The sequence below is a fragment of the Tarenaya hassleriana genome, unplaced genomic scaffold (assembly GCF_000463585.1).
Source record: "Tarenaya hassleriana unplaced genomic scaffold, ASM46358v1 Cleome96, whole genome shotgun sequence".
Classification (NCBI taxonomy): Eukaryota; Viridiplantae; Streptophyta; class Magnoliopsida; order Brassicales; family Cleomaceae; genus Tarenaya; species Tarenaya hassleriana.
In genome coordinates, this window is record NW_010972002.1 from 147,084 (window position 1) to 163,192 (window position 16,109).

The 16,109-nt window shown below is 35.3% G+C and overlaps 3 protein-coding genes across 4 annotated transcripts; 2 read left to right on the forward strand and 1 right to left on the reverse strand.

Moving 5' to 3' along the window:
- Nucleotides 1–770: 770 nt before the first annotated feature.
- Nucleotides 771–2,448, reverse strand: LOC104804764 (cyanate hydratase). The gene is made up of 4 exons (XM_010529107.2): nt 2,131–2,448; nt 1,947–2,018; nt 1,236–1,344; nt 771–1,005 (listed from the first exon to the last, which is right to left on the reverse strand). Exons 1-4 carry the CDS (start codon nt 2,400–2,402, stop codon nt 952–954), a joined length of 507 nt encoding a protein of 168 aa, XP_010527409.1. The 5' UTR covers nt 2,403–2,448; the 3' UTR covers nt 771–951.
- Nucleotides 2,449–6,554: 4,106 nt separating this feature from the next.
- LOC104804765 lies at nt 6,555–13,581 on the forward strand. 2 transcript variants are annotated; one of them, XM_010529109.1, is made up of 24 exons: nt 6,555–6,789; nt 6,925–7,128; nt 8,771–9,094; nt 9,186–9,287; nt 9,367–9,426; nt 9,544–9,622; nt 9,728–9,875; nt 9,968–10,091; nt 10,185–10,365; nt 10,731–10,759; nt 10,854–11,002; nt 11,114–11,216; nt 11,300–11,395; nt 11,482–11,537; nt 11,615–11,738; nt 11,830–11,892; nt 11,980–12,039; nt 12,148–12,309; nt 12,403–12,476; nt 12,562–12,655; nt 12,754–12,890; nt 12,973–13,053; nt 13,153–13,258; nt 13,361–13,581. In XM_010529109.1, exons 2-24 carry the CDS (start codon nt 6,946–6,948, stop codon nt 13,436–13,438), a joined length of 2,613 nt encoding a protein of 870 aa, XP_010527411.1. In that variant the 5' UTR covers nt 6,555–6,789; nt 6,925–6,945; the 3' UTR covers nt 13,439–13,581. The 2 variants fall into 2 exon arrangements, with proteins under 2 accessions (XP_010527411.1, XP_010527410.1); XM_010529108.1 differs by having other exon boundaries at nt 6,935–7,128.
- A 196-nt stretch (nt 13,582–13,777) lies between these two features.
- LOC104804767 (endo-1,3;1,4-beta-D-glucanase) lies at nt 13,778–15,755 on the forward strand. The gene is made up of 7 exons (XM_010529110.2): nt 13,778–14,026; nt 14,216–14,237; nt 14,339–14,465; nt 14,708–14,798; nt 14,981–15,070; nt 15,177–15,277; nt 15,361–15,755. Exons 1-7 carry the CDS (start codon nt 13,879–13,881, stop codon nt 15,499–15,501), a joined length of 720 nt encoding a protein of 239 aa, XP_010527412.1. The 5' UTR covers nt 13,778–13,878; the 3' UTR covers nt 15,502–15,755.
- The last annotated feature ends 354 nt before the right edge of the window (nt 15,756–16,109 follow it).

The window sequence follows — 16,109 nt, forward strand, 5'->3', positions numbered from 1 at the left end:
TCAGTTTGTCTGACAAAAATTTCAATTTTTAATTCGTTTTTTTAGTTATTTATTATTATTATTTAATATTTCTATTTATTAAAATAAATAAAATATTCATATTTCTTTCAAAAAGGAGCAATATCAACCGTCTATCTTTTTTTGACAGTATAATCGATACGGAAAAAATATATATATGCTTAACTTTACGCCATCGGGAAAAAGAAAATTAGGGGGTGAAAGTTAAAGAGAAAAAAAACACTTTTTAAATTTAAATGGATGCATTGATATGAAAATTTTCCTTCTACGTTTCGATTCTAAAATTTAGTTATGAATCACTTACAACCGAAACCGAATCGAATAATATTTTTTTTTTCTAATTTAATATAATTTTTTGTAAAACTGAATAAATCGTCTACGAAAACGAATCCGATGAAAGTGAAATACGGCGAATTATCCATCTCATATACATATGTATTTTTAGAAATATACAATTTTGGTTTTTTTTTTATAATTCGAAAGTTCACCGAGTCTTTGACCCGACTACATCTCCCAAAGAACCGGAGAAGTCCAGGTGAATGTCCTCCCCACGCTTGAGTTTGAACATACGATGAGAGAATGCTTTGCATGTTCTCTCACCACTAGGCCACTCAAACTTGGGTTGCAATTTTGGTTCTTATTTGACATTCGTATAACAAAACTATTCCTAAACGAACCAAACCGGCCAATTTGACACAATCTTTTTAGAAACCAAATCCCGAACCGAAACTCTTGACCTCAAAAAAAAAAAAAAAAAAAAAACTGAATCTCAGTGTATTAAAGGAGAATGGCAAATTCTGTGAACAGAAACTAAGCATCCAAACAAAGTATAATGTATAGAATTTAAGTATCTTTTTTTATTTATTCATTCTTATAGAAATCAAGCTTCAGATCTTATCGCTGTGACACAACAGCAAGGCCTTTTGGTTTGGGTCATTCGCTGCTGCTTCCTCTTAGGCTTAGCCTCGAGACCATGTTCTCTGTTTTCTGCGAGAAATACATCCGACAAAATCTGTCAACGATCTCCTAACTCGCAGGACCGAGTCTACAGACATGTTCTTAACTATGAGTTATTTTCAAGAATCTACGGACCGGTTCGATCAAACCCGAAAATGTCAGCCAAGTAGAGATGCACTTTGACATGTCAGGCTTCACAGATGTCACATAAAATGCTCATGAACATACTGATTCAGTGTAAATGAACACCAGTTACTGACCTGCTCCGTATAAGGCAGATACTTCCCGTCAAAGGTCACGACCACGCGATCTTTCCCGTCCACTCCTTTGATCTTGTCCACGGAGCAGTAGAAGTCTATCGCCGACATACTAGTACAGCCCGACAAGCGAAGCAAAAACGAAACCTTGATGAACGAAAAAGAGAAACCCGAAACTACGTAGTGGACGATTCCATATGGAGAATCAACAACGAAATCGAAATCGCAACCCACATGGGAAGTAATGACAATCCTCTGCATCTAAACGAAAAGATTAACCACAAATCCTATTCACCTAAATCGTTTTCAGTAGATAAAAGTTGCAGCGTCAGCGTGTTACGAAACTGAAAACCCAGCATCTAGGTTCCTTTCGGTTCACATACACACTATCATGATCAAGAAACCACGACCAAACCACCAATAAAGACGGAAGCTAATGTAATAAAGATGCCAATTGTTGTGTTAGAAACATCGATCCTAGATTCCGGAAGACTTGGGAGAACTTACAGAAATCCCATGTAACATCAAGAGAAACAAACTTGCTCTACATGATAAAGCACCCATTAAATATTCCTTGATCAATCTATCAACCATTATATCCAATTCAATCCAAATTTCTGCAGAAAAAGCAAGCAATTTTGTGTTTCCTCGGCATCTAAATCCAAAACGGTAAAAAACAGCTTTGTGTTCATTTATCAGTGCGAAAGAACTCACATGCCATCGCCGAGTTCTTCGTTGATAATCTCCTTGATGCTCTCACCGAAATGCATCACTGCTTCATTCAACCTGAACAACAAAAAAAAAACCCAGATCATTCAAACCTGAAATTGAAAACCCCACAAAAAAGGGGGTTTTTTTTCCAAAAGAAAAAGAGAAATTGAAAGCCGGAGAAATCAACCTGTAGACGGTGGGTTCTTGTATGAGGTGGGGATCGTAGGATCTCTTCGGAGGAGTCATCATCTCGTCGATGAGTTCGTCGGAGAGGTCCGGTAGAGCTCGCCGGAGTTTCGCGGCGGCGTCGGGTGTCAGCTGGGCTTGGCGGCGGAGGAGCTGTGCCACGTAGACGTTGGTCAGACCGGTCTCCTTCGCAATCTCGCCGTACGTCTTGCCGGATTTGTTCTTCACGGCAAGAAGCCGATTCGCCAAGTTCTGCTTCGCCGTCGCTTCCATTCCCACCGCTCTTTTTCTCCTCTTGTGAGATTATTTTCTAAATTAGTCCACTCTGACTATAGATTATAAATATATATTTGTATAAAATTTTGAAAAGAAAAGTCAAAGTAAACAATACAAATGCTAATTGATATTTGGTTCTAAGAATTATCTTATTGGTGGTAAAAAAGTGTATGTTATATTTTCTTAAATTAATTTTTTGAATGATATACAGATTTTTTTCAAAAATAAACTCTAAATTTAATTTAAACAGAATTTTGTTTTAGAAACTAAATCATAGGTGATACACTGCTAAAATTTGTAATATAAACTTTTTAAATATGATTAATCGATTAGCGAATATATATGTTTCCTATATTTTTTATATGGAATTTTTCTCCATTTCTTTTTTTTATGTTTTTGGCGAATAGGTTCACAACCATATTTGCCTATTTGTCCTGGTATTGCACCACAACATAACTTATCGATTTTTGCCTCTTGTTTTCGTTTTTCTTGATTACATTGAAACAAATGCCAATCTTTTAATGTTGTTATTCTTCCTCCTATTAATACTTAAATTAATTTGTTATTGGTTATTTATATATAATATTTTTATATATTTAAATTTGATATTTTAATATATATATTCTATTTTAAAATATTAATATTTTTTATTTACGAACTGATTCGTTTATATCGTGAAATAATTATTCAAATTGAATCGAGATTTTTTTGATTCGTTTGAAAATGAATATAATAAGTTGAGCTCAAAACGAGTCAATTTATTTCGATCTGATCTGTCGAATATGATAATTTCTCTAATATTTATTTTTCATTTATTGTAGTATAAAACTTACATTAAAATTAAAATTGTATTATATATATATATCCAAATAAATAAATAAAATGAACCGTTAGACACCAAAAAAAGGATATATAATTATACAAGGAGCCAAGCACGGTGGAATTTTCAATTAGAATATTTTTCTCTTTGAAGTTCGCTTGTTGCGACTGGAGAAATGTAGTCGTCAGTCTTTCCACTCCCTCTGCGGTCTTTGAATTCCACTCGTCGAAATTTCAATATATATATAATTAGCCGGTACACAAATAGGATTATTTAGATTTTTTTTAAAAATGGTAAAATATAATATTCGGATATATGATGAATATGTGCTGGATAAAATGGTGGATAAATCATAAAATACTAGGAAATCCAAAATATGTAGTGATATATTTGCCTTTAATTATTAACAATTAATAATATTAACGTCAATAATTATATTAGTGTGTTACAGTTACACTCCGACGATTTCCATTTTCTCCGCTACGTTATAGATTAAGTTTTTTTTTTTCGATATAATCTCTTACATCATATGAATAGAAAAAACATAAAGTAACGTGTAAAGAGAAATATTATTATTCTTTTAAATGGATATTTGGCTTGCAGTTTATAATTTTAGGTTGAGTAGATAGCAAATCCTAAAGTTTGTTAGAATTTTATAATATTGTCAATAAGATTATATAATTTTATAATATTGTCGTACGTGTCAGCAAATGTAGAAGGCTCTCAACCGTTGGATGAGCATGCGTCTCCCATGAAGCCACGTAGCCCTCCCTAAATGTGTGGGCTTTACTACGGCGACCAGAAACTTGGGCACTGACATTACCATATGTCATATAATATTAATAAAAAATAATAATTTGAAACTAATATATTAAAATTTGGACCCACTAAGATTGTGTTAAATAAAAAAAATTAAAAAATAATTGAAGATTGAAGGAACTAAAATTATACACGTAAACATGTGCTTTCTAAGTTAGTATTCATTTTCGTAGGAAAAAAAAAGTCATTCGTTGTCTATCTGTGCAGTCAACAGTTGTGTCCGGTCCAAACGGAGCCTAATTAAGAAGAAATTCATAATTACGTCGTAAGATTCTCGGCACCATTTGCTAATTACAGTTTTCATAATTTTGAATTTCTTTTTGAATTTTTTTTAAAGAATTATATTACATATTCAAATTATTTCAAGAATCGGTAATATGTCGAGAAATTGCACCATCGAACATGTGTAGCCGTGAAACGCTAAAAGAAAATGATGTTATGTATAGATTTATATTGTATAATCCAAATTATACGTGGATACATCAATTTTCAATCAGGATAATTTCTAATTAGGATATTTGAATTTTTGATATATATATATACACATATATATATATATATATTCAATTTTTAAATTATATTTATTTTCGATTTAATTTTGTTTAAATTGACTATTATAATTTAATAAAAAGACACAATTTCCGAATTATATGTCTTACGACAAGTAAATACAAACTAAATAAAAAAATTATATATTTTAATCAATTGTTATATAAAAGATCGTAACTTTAGGATAATTCTGTTCTTGTATGTATTTTTTTTTTAAAACCCAAAACTCGGAATTGAATTATTCTAACTGATAAGGGATGAAACAAATCTTCTTCTCAATCCAAATTCGAGTATTTATAAAAGATATTTATCTAGACATTTTCGATTCTTTTAAACTATAATTAGGATGAATACTTTGGTTATAAAAAAAATAACTTAAACCCTAGAAATTGATTTCAAATGGGCCTTGCCCTTGTCTACATAATTTGGCAAAGGTCCCGAAGAAACCCTCCTTCATATTATATATTCCGTCGGCAACTCGCCGTTTTCTCCGACTAAATCCAAAAATCTTCACTTGTTTTTCTTCTTTTGCGCCAAATTCCATTACGACCCATATGTGTGTAAATATATGTATATATCATATATGTGTAAATTTTTTTATATGAAATTTCTTCTTTTTTTATATAAAAGAATAATCGTTGATGTGGCAAAAAATGACGTGTCATGATTACGTGAGGTACCGGATTGAAATTCAAAGTTGGTCACAATTCAAAGCGATTGGGCTAATGATCCTTTTTATGAAAAAAAAATATATGAGAAATTGTAATTGTTGAGTGAAAAGTAAGAAAATTAGTTTTGAGTTTTGTACAAATCGAGGAATTTGGAAGGGATGCATCTGTATTGATGATTGAAGACCGGCATCGACCGGCAACTTTTGTTCTTCCATGTACTTAGTCCTCACGTAAGCCAAGGGACCATTCTCATATATATATATATATAATATTTATATGAATTTCTAACAAAATCATTATTTGTCATGGACTCGTGAGGAAAGTTGGAATCACGGCGTTTGGAAAACGTTATATTTGATTTCATTATTAATTCAAGTTAATGAAATTTATTTATGATCATTTTTAGACCATATTCAATTCGAATATAATAGTTTAATTTAGAATTATATATCTTAACAGAAATAATTATTTTATTATGAAATAATGCTCCGAATTATAATTTAACGTGCACTAAATCCCTCAAATCTTAGTACACAAATGCTACAAAACAGAAAAAGAATTAAACGAGAGATGTTTTCTGAAATTTTAAAAACATGTATTTAACTTTTTTTGTCCAAAAAAATATGTATCCCTAATTCCCTATATATATAGTAAATTTTGAATAAATATCTTCATTAATTGTATTCAAACTCATTTGATCAAGTCAATCGGACGAGGTTGGGACGCCATGGTATTTACTATTACATTTCATTAGTTTTCATTTGATTTTACATATTTTTTATGTGATTTTTCACAATTTTTTCCACGTGACTAATGTAATTTCCGTTAAATATGTCTACCTGTTTTGCTTGTAATTTATTTTTAACAAATGTCTAAATTGACATATTGCATATCTCAAAATATTTTATTTTAGATTTTTACCATAATAATTATAATTTAATCACACTATAAAATGAAGTTCGTTTCATTATATTCTGGATGATAAAAAATTTAGAACTTTCAAAACAATTGGTGAGAGTTATAGAATTTACCATTTCTCCTAGAAACTCACGTAATGAAGAATATTTTATTCAAAATATCCACATCACATAAAAGAAAATTCGGTATGATTAAGTAAATGGTCAAATTGATTAAAAAAACAGGAGAACATATTTTTTTGTCATAAGTTGTGTTAATTGATATTATTTATTCCAAAAAACAAAGATTATGTAAAAAAACAACACTTGGATAACTGAATATATATATATATATAGAGAGAGAGAGAGAGTAAACCAAACAGGGCCTTAACCATGGTTACATTACTTATATATAGATGCGAGTAGAAGCAGAAGGAGACAAGACATAGCTGGCTTATCTGCTAGCACGAAGAAGAACCGTCATCTTTCAGAGATCCTTCAAAGTTCAAACACATTCTCTCTCTCTCTCTCTCTCATGTTTGAATAAGAAAGTTGTCTCCCAAGAAATCAGACATTACCGAATCGGCTTCTCCTGAATCCATATCTCCGAATTCGCCCAAACAAAAAAGGTAAAACTTTTTTCTCTCCTCACGAAACATTGATACATTTTTTCATGAGAATGACAATGACAAATGCAGGATTAGATTCTGTTTATTTATATATATATATGAATTATATATAATTAATTTACGATATGTATGGAGAATCTTGAAGGGGAATAAAAAATGAGGGTAGCGGTGATTGGAGGAGGGATAAGCGGATTGGGGTCTGCGTATGTTCTGGCGACAAGACATGGCGGTGGCGACGAAGTTGTCTTGTACGAGAAAGATGATGCCTTGGGGGGCCATGCTAAAACGGTGCGTTTCGATTCTGCTGACGTCGACCTCGGTTTCATGGTCTTCAATCGCGTACGTGTCTCAATCTTCTCCTCCTCTCTGTTATCTATTTTCATAATATTTATATCCTTTTTTTATTTAAAAAAAAGGGTATTTTGTCTTATTGATCGATATTTTTTTTCACGTGAATAAATACTGGAGAATTCGTATGCCCGTACCTTGAATTTTTATTCTGATTTTAAAACTTTGAAATGATAAACCGACAAATCTTTTCATGTCTATGTTAGGCGTCAATTTGTTAATATAATTTTTTTTCCGTTTTGTTTGGATAATTTTAATATTTAAAAAATAGTAGAAAGATACGATTTCTATAAATATGGTATCCATATTTTCCTAAGAACAATAATAATAAAAATAAGTGATAAAATGTCTGCATGAGTTGCAATGATCATGGTATATATATATATATATATATATTTACTATATTTAAGCACTACTTTTTAGACATGTTGTTTTCTACCGTGTCTTAATCTAATTAACAATTTTAGTATTGTTACTATTTTCATTTGTATTGTCTTTGATTGTGACTTTTTTTTATCATATATTGGGATTTTTATATATTTAGGAGATATTTTACATATTTTGTTAAATGGAAAAAATATATTTATCAAGTACTGCCGATTTCTTATATAAATCTTAATTTGATGGGATTTATGATCGTCCAATATCGACGTCGCTCGTAAGATCAATGTTTGTGTGTAGAAAATTGGCTAGCATTTGTCGAATTGGTTTATTTTTCTGAAAATTTCAAAATTCATATATTTTTTTAATAATATTACGTAGAATTTTATCTATTAATTTCTATAATAAACATCATAATACATGTTTTATTATCTAATTAGTTTACACATTTGAAATATCATTTTGCCTTAATAATAGGAATATTACACAGAAAATCTATTTTCTAAATGCAAGTAGCAAGAATACTTTGTGATTTAATTTGGTGAACATATGGCGTATCTTTGCAAAATAAAATACATGTTCTTTAATTGGAAAATAAGAAGACAAGTTGTCATTATTTTGAATTTTGACCATATATATTTTTTATTGCTTGTATATAACTACGTTGCTAACGTAAGCATCAATTTCAAGAAAAACACAAATACTGAAATAAATAATAGAAAAGTCGCGATAAGGACCTGACGAGATTCGGGGTTCGCTGTTATCTCGTGAAACGCTTTTTTTTTTAATAAATAAATTGATAGAATATATCTTTTTTTTTTTAATTAAATTGACAAAATCTAATCAAATTAAAATAAATATAAAAACAAAAAATCCATTAAAACTATTTATTTTATTTTTTAATAAAAAAATAAAATGAAATAAGACAAAAATATAAAAAAACAAATATAAATATAAGATATAATTATTTGTCTGCACAATATGTAAACCAATTTCGAGAAATAGTACGGCATCGGCATCTTAATTTAAAAAAAAATTATCATATTTTTTCGTAAGAATTCTGAAAACAACAATGAAAATAAACCCAGAAAAGAAAAAAAAAATATCCAATAAGATTAATAAAACCACTCTATAAAGGTATAGGCTTTGGTATATATGTTATCTTTAACCAAAAAAAAAAATGTTGTTCCTCTAGTGACCCATAAGACAGTGATATTTGATATACACGGCAATTCATTGCATTACATAACAGGTAACATATCCCAACATGATGGAGTTCTTCGAGGAACTCGGAGTGGACATGGAGGTTTCAGACATGTCATTCTCAGTAAGCCTCGACGATGGCAGAGGCTGCGAGTGGGGAAGCCGAAACGGTTTCTCGGGATTGTTTGCTCAGAAGAGCAACGCTTTCAACCCCTATTTCTGGAAAATGATCAGAGAGATCGTCAAGTTTAAGGATGATGTCTTGAGATACATCGAATCACGTGAGCTTAACCCTGATCTTGATCGGTCCGAGACCCTGGGGCAATTCCTCGACTCTCATGGCTACTCTGAGCTGTTTCAGAAGGCTTATCTGGTTAGAATTCTCGGGTTTCCGCTCTTTTGTCTGCGAGTTTTCTCGCGTTTGCTTGCTCGATAAGTAACGTCAGTTTCGTTTTTCGGGACAGGTACCGATATGTGGTTCGATCTGGTCTTGCCCAGCTGACGGTGTCCTGAGCTTCTCAGCTTTCTCCGTTCTTTCCTTCTGCAGAAACCATCATCTGCTTCAGGTTCGAGAATTTATAAACCTTAATTTCACTTGAGTGTTTTTTCTCTCTCGGTGATTCTTGACCTAGTCTTTTCATTCAGCTCTTTGGAAGGCCACAATGGCTAACCGTTGCAGGACGTTCCCATACTTATGTTGCCAAGGTAGCAGTAATAACCATTGACTAAAGATAAGACTTGTCTGAACATTACAAGTAAAACATCCGGTGTTTTGTGGGTACGGATTCGAGCATGACGTATAATTGTGTACGGACTGGTCAGGTTAGGACAGAACTGGAAAGACGAGGATGCCGGATCAGAACAAGCTGCGATGTACAATCTGTTTCCACTTCTGATAATGGTCCGTACATATTCTGGTCTCTGCAGTTTCTTTGAGCTTGAAACAATTTCTTTCTCGATTCCTCAGTTAAAGTTTGTAATAATCTTGGCTTATGAAACATTGCAGGCGTCACCGTTAGATGCGGAGACGGCTCTGAGGAGCTATTCGATCGATGTATATTGGCTATGCACGCTCCAGATGCTCTGAGATTGCTTGGGGAACAAGCGACATTCGACGAAACTAGGGTTCTTGGTGCTTTTCAATACGTTTACAGGTAACCTTACGACAGATATTTTCTTTGATTCAAGAACTTGTGTGAATTTAGCCCGAAGCGACCTGTTTAACTCGGTGTTTGTGGCGTTTCAGCGACATATATCTCCACCACGACACGGATTTGATGCCTCGGAACCAATCTGCATGGAGTGCATGGAATTTTCTCGGAAGCACTGAAAACAGAGTATGCGTAACGTACTGGCTCAATATACTTCAGGTAATGTAACAAAACGTATATATATGTGGAGAACCTCATATTGAATTATTTATATAATGACGATAATATATATCATCCATTGATGTGGTGCAGAATCTTGGAGAGAAGGGCGAACCGTTCTTCGTGACCCTAAACCCTAATCGTATCCCAAAGAAGACGATGCTGAAATGGAGGACTGGTCACCCTGTGCCCTCTGTTGCTGCATGGAAAGCTTCACAAGAGCTTCACAAGATTCAGGGAAAACGCCGGCTATGGTTCTGCGGTGCATATCAGGGTGAGTTTCGATCTTGAATCCGAGTTTAATTGCGAAATTTCGAAATTTTATCAAAAACATATTGATTAGGATCGGATACCCAAATTTTTTTGCGAAATTTAAAGAGATTTCAGCAGGTTTGTATGTGATATCTCTAAAGTTTAGTAGTAAGAATGCCGTTTTAATGTTTATTCGATTACCCGCTGATAATTCCCGATCACTCACCCGATTACCCGAATCGAAACTCGAACCCGACTTTCGAGTTTCCCTCAAAAGCGATCTCATCTCATATAGTGTTCGAACACCCGAAATTCGGTTTTTTTCAGCCGTAAGAATAATACTTCTCGATTCGTCTAATCCTTTCCTGCATTTTTTGTTTTTCTCAGGCTATGGTTTCCATGAAGACGGGCTAAAGGCATAGATCAATACCATACACATCTTCCCTTCGTCAATGTATCGTTGTTCTTGTGGATAGCTAATTTATGTAACTCGGTTTCTTGATTCATCAGGCTGGTTTTTCGGCTGCACATGCTCTGCTAGGCAAAGATATTGAGCTTCTGAACAATCCGACACATATGGTCCCGTCTCTTGCAGAAACAGGAGCTCGTGTTTTCGTCACCAGATTCATGGGACAGTTCATCTCGACGGGTTGCGTTATGTAAGCCCTCGAAAATATGAACTCTGTAACTCTTCCACCGCAGGTTTTTTCTTTTCTCCCACGTTAACTCGCTTTCTTCCAACTGTTTCCCGACACGATGGAAACCGATAGGTTACTCGAAGAAGGAGGAACGATGTTTACGTTCGACGGAAAACACCCGAAATGTACGCTGAAAACTGTTCTCAAGATTCACAGCCCTCAGTTTTACTGGAAGGTAAACACAAAAGACGAAGCTGCTGAAACACGTAAACTGTTCTTCGACGGCTCACTCAAGAACCGGACTCGTGTTTTTACCAGGTGATGACACAGGCAGATCTGGGGCTCGCTGATGCGTATATCAATGGAGATTTTTCGTTCGTTGACAAGAACAATGGACTTCTGAATATGATCATGGTATCAGACATTAGAATCTGAGACTCTTTTTTTTTTCGTCTTCTAATGTTTTGACCCCTCATTCGGTTTGAGACCTTTGCTTGCAGATTCTGATAGCTAATAGAGATCTTAACTCACCGAAATCGAATCTTGCTAAGAAAAGGTAGTGATGTTACTTTCAATGAACGCACTGTGAAGATCATCGCATGAATTTTTTCGGCTAAACTTCGATTCTTTTAGGGGTTGGTGGACGCCGATGTTTTTCACTGCTGGTTTGGCATCTGCAAAGTACTTTCTAAAGCATGTTTCCAGACAGAACACCTTAACGCAAGCTCGTAGGAACATTTCTCGTCACTACGACTTGGTATACATGTTCTTTATCCACACACTTGTTTCTCAATCTCTATCTCGGTTTCTAGCCCAAGATTTCACTTCTTGATCTGGTAATTTCGCAGAGCAACGAGCTTTTCGCTCTGTTTTTGGATGACACAATGACTTACTCCTCTGCAGTATTCAAGGTGACTGAAAAACTTACGACAGGTTTTCTCTACTTTGAATTCTGATTCTAATTAGATTCCAAGAGTTACGTTTTCGTGATTTTGTAGTCGGAAGACGAGGATCTGAGAACTGCCCAGATGAGAAAAATTTCTCTTCTGATCGATAAGGTAACCTCTTGAAAACCTTTCATCAAAGATTTAGAACAAAACTTCGTGATCCCAACACAAACCCTTTGATTCACTCATTCTTATCATCATCCCGGTTGAGTACTTTAGGCGAGAATAGAGAAGAATCACGAGGTTTTAGAGATTGGATGTGGATGGGGAACCTTAGCCATAGAAGTTGTGAGAAGAACTGGATGTAAATACACCGGCATTACATTATCCATTGAGCAACTTAAATATGCAGAAGCAAAGGTGAAAGAAGCTGGCCTTCAGGTTTGTGTTATCAACTTCGAAAGCGATTTTTTTTTTTCGGACCGTAACAAGAAAACAGAATAACCAATAACGAGATGTTGTTTCAATGTTTAGGATCATATAACATTCCAACTCTGCGATTATCGACAGCTTTCTGATTCCCGCAAATACGACAGAATCATATCTTGGTAAGAAAGATCCTTTTCTCTCTACTGTATAAAAATGCAGATCAGATTTTGCTTAACCGAAAACATTACATTACCCATGTTTCAGCGAGATGTTAGAAGCGGTTGGGCATGAATTCATGGAGACGTTCTTCAGCCGGTGTGAATCTGCGCTTGCAGAAGATGGCGTTATTGTTCTGCAAGTAATTGCTGTCATCTTCCTATATATATGTTTCTTTCAAAATCTTCTGTGTTTTTTTTCTTGATCTTAATGGATCTTTTTTTGCTTTTGGACATCAAGTTCATATCGATACCCGAAGAACGTTACGACGAGTATAGACTGAGTTCGGATTTCATCAAGGAATACATCTTTCCCGGCGGATGCCTTCCTTCGCTAGCGAGAGTGACATCAGCAATGGCGTCTTCATCAAGGCTATGGTAAGTCGTCTTCTTTCACAGAGCGTAAAATTTCACCCGCAGCAATCATCGGTTTTCCGAATCTGACATGGCGAAAACGCAGCATTGAACACGTTGAAAACATTGGAATCCATTATTACCAGACATTGAGATGCTGGAGAAAGAACTTCCTGGAGAGACAGAAGTAAGAAAGACAAAAACCTTTTTTCTTACCGTTCGTTTCTTCTCTGCATTCAACAGATTCATCTGTTTTCTGACATGGAAAAACCGATCTAATGTGCAGACAAATCATGGCTCTTGGATTCAACGAGGAATTCATTAGAACATGGGAATATTACTTCGACTATTGCGCTGCTGGTTTCAAGACTCTTACCCTTGGCAACTACCAGGTAAAGCACCTAAACCGGTGCCGTGAATCACAAGAAACGGAGCATTTCTTCGATATATAGTTCGATTCCGTTAAATTTTTTTCGCATTTTCGCGACATGTAGGTGGTGTTTTCTCGTCCTGGAAACACAGCTGCGTTCGGAGATCCGTACAGGAGCTTCCCTTCTGCTCATTGTTCGTGAACATAACCAGAAAACTAGATTACGTATCCCTCTGAATCTTGGGGGCTGTTTGTTTGTTTGATTCTCTGCAATTTTTTCGAACGAATAAGAGCTTCGCTTTCTGTTTTAACTTTTAATCCCATTTCATTGTTTGTTCCTCTGAATCTGAATCGAAGATTAGTTTTCTGAACCTGCACCTGCAAAAATCCATCGCAATTATGCATATCAGTGCTAGTTTTTCAAAGGGAAACCTTGAGAAAGAACAAGCGTTTCAGACCAGACTGAAATTAGGTTAGATTCAATCCCATCCGTACACGAGGATCCTTTTCCTTTTAAGCACGTGGCTAAGTATAGGTGGGTAGCTCAGATTCTTTAGCGATAGCCCATAAACCAGTCCAGTGAAGCTCCTCCTGTTCTGTCGCTTCTGTATTCTGTTCTGTGTCTGATCGGGCGAAGAAACAATGTCTCATCCTCAATGCTGCGAAAACCCACCGACCCTTGACCCGAATTCCGGGTCGGGTCATGTCGAGAAACTCGGTGGCCTCGATTCCTACGTCGTCGGATCTCCCGATTCCAAGCTTGGGATTCTCCTCGTTTCTCATGTCTTTGGTAAAAGTTTCTCGCTTTCTACTGAGAATCGAATCGCTCTGTCTGCAGTTCTTCTTAATTTCTGTTCTGATCGCAGTTTTTATCGATATCTTTCGTGTAAGAATCCGGTTTTGTTACTGGGTTCTTGTAAAGCTTTGATCTTTCGTCAATTTTGCCCTGATTTTACAATCTTTCAATATGTTCTTGCAGGTTATGAAACTCCAAACCTGAGGTATTGAAAATTCTCCCCATCTTTTCTCTGTCACTTTTCTTAGAAAGAAGGCATTTGATTTTCTTCCTGTCTGATTTGGCTATGTCTGTTCGTGAGAAAAGGAAACTTGCAGACAAGGTCGCGAATTCTGGATTCTATGTTGTGGTTCCTGATTTCTTCCATGGAGATCCTTATAATCCCGAGAATCAGGATCGGCCTCTTCTTGTCTGGATCAAAGATCATGAACCAGTTAGTTGCTGTTCTTCCTTACACAATTGTTCCAATTTCCGTCTGTAATTGTCTTGATCGTGTTTCGAAAAACGCACAAACATCTGCATTTTACCCTTAATCCTTCTTGATGCCGTTATACCCACTGTCACCGATTCCGCATCCTGATCTTGACTAGGATGACCGGGAAATCTTGTCGACGTTTCGTTTAGTTGCCCTGTTATTTCGTAATTCCAATGGGGTTAGCTCGTTCAATCTTACAGGATAAAGGGTTTGAGGAGTCAAAGCCGGTAATCGAAGCCTTAAAGAGTAAGGGCATAACCGCCATCGGAGCAGCAGGCTTCTGCTGGGGTGGTGAGTAGGTTTTTCACTCGTCTCCTTCATCGTTACAATCTCAAACTCGATAGTTCATACAGGATTCAGTTTATGTCCTAACATCGTTGGATGCACTCTTATTAGTTTCTTGGCATCCGGGTCAGTGTTATTTTCGATGCATAATACGATATTCCCTCTTCCCTTTCGTGTCTCGATCTCAGCAAAAGTAGCGGTGGAACTCGCCAAGCAAGAGCTCGTTCAAGCGGTTGTTCTGTTACATCCTTCTCGTGTTACGGTGGATGATATCAAAGGTACGTCCTTTCTTTCTTCCCCCCTCGTAAAGACTTCGAATATCTGTCTGAAACATACGGATTCTCGTCACGAGAATCAGCAACATCGCGAAAAAAATTCTTCCAGGGGTCGAGGTTCCGATATCTATATTAGGAGCCGAATTCGATCAGGTCTCCCCTCCCGAGCTCGTGAAGCAGTTCGAAGAAATCTTGGCTTCTAAACCCGAGGTAACATTTTTCATTCTTCTCTCCCGAAACATCAAAACCTTTTGACGGGTATTCTTCTGAAACGAAAGTACCGATCTTCACAGGTGAAGAGATTCGTGAAGATATTCCCAAGAGTCAAACATGGCTGGACAGTTAGGTACAACCCTAGCGATCCATCGGAAGCCGAAGCTGCAGAGGAAGCTCACGAGGATATGTTAGAGTGGCTTATCCACTATGTCAAGTGAAAGAGACAAACAAACTCGGCACTGTCTTTTCGAGCTGCGAAATCATCGTCGTCAAAAGATTCTGTGTTCGATCTGTACAATTGGCGGGAAGTAGTTTAAGTTTCCAGGGTAAGGTTGCAAGAAACAAGAACCGATGCTGTCTGAATTCTTGGGAGGAACCTTTCAAAGGCGAAGGCTCTCTGTCTGGTGTTTTATCAGCAACTGGTTAATGAACAAATATTTGGTGGAATCTCATCGCTCATCATTTTCAGGGCCGTCTAATGGGCCGAGCAGTTGCACAAGTTTTTTTTAAAAAGTTTTTTAAAATATAATTAAAGGCCTCACAACACTTTTGGGATTTATTACCATTTCGTTAAAATATGAACTTATATCTTAATTATAATATATATATATATAATGAATCTAAAAAACTCATAATCTTTTTCACTCGATTTTTTTAGAAAATCATTCTTTTTTTTCTATTCTTTTTTATATTTGACATCCACAATTATTCATCATATTCTCATTTTTCATTGAAAAATATTATATTTCATAAGGGTTATGAATACATTTGTTTCTATTTTTTCGATTTTTCTTATATTAATTTAATATAGAGAAAATTATTATCA

Coding starts and splice junctions, on each gene's coding strand:
- LOC104804764 (XM_010529107.2), bottom strand. CDS start 2,402: ATGGAAGCGACGGCGAAGCAGAACTTGGCGAATCGGCTTCTTGCCGTG. Junction 2,019..2,130: donor CAAGAACCCACCGTCTACAG/GTTGATTTCTCC, acceptor TTTGTTGTTCAG/GTTGAATGAAGCAGTGATGC. Junction 1,006..1,235: donor ATCTGCCTTATACGGAGCAG/GTCAGTAACTGG, acceptor TATTTCTCGCAG/AAAACAGAGAACATGGTCTC.
- LOC104804767 (XM_010529110.2), top strand. CDS start 13,879: ATGTCTCATCCTCAATGCTGCGAAAACCCACCGACCCTTGACCCGAAT. Junction 14,799..14,980: donor AGCAGGCTTCTGCTGGGGTG/GTGAGTAGGTTT, acceptor TCTCGATCTCAG/CAAAAGTAGCGGTGGAACTC. Junction 15,071..15,176: donor TACGGTGGATGATATCAAAG/GTACGTCCTTTC, acceptor AAATTCTTCCAG/GGGTCGAGGTTCCGATATCT.
- LOC104804765 (XM_010529109.1), top strand. CDS start 6,946: ATGAGGGTAGCGGTGATTGGAGGAGGGATAAGCGGATTGGGGTCTGCG. Junction 11,893..11,979: donor ACTCCTCTGCAGTATTCAAG/GTGACTGAAAAA, acceptor GTGATTTTGTAG/TCGGAAGACGAGGATCTGAG. Junction 13,259..13,360: donor TTACCCTTGGCAACTACCAG/GTAAAGCACCTA, acceptor CGCGACATGTAG/GTGGTGTTTTCTCGTCCTGG.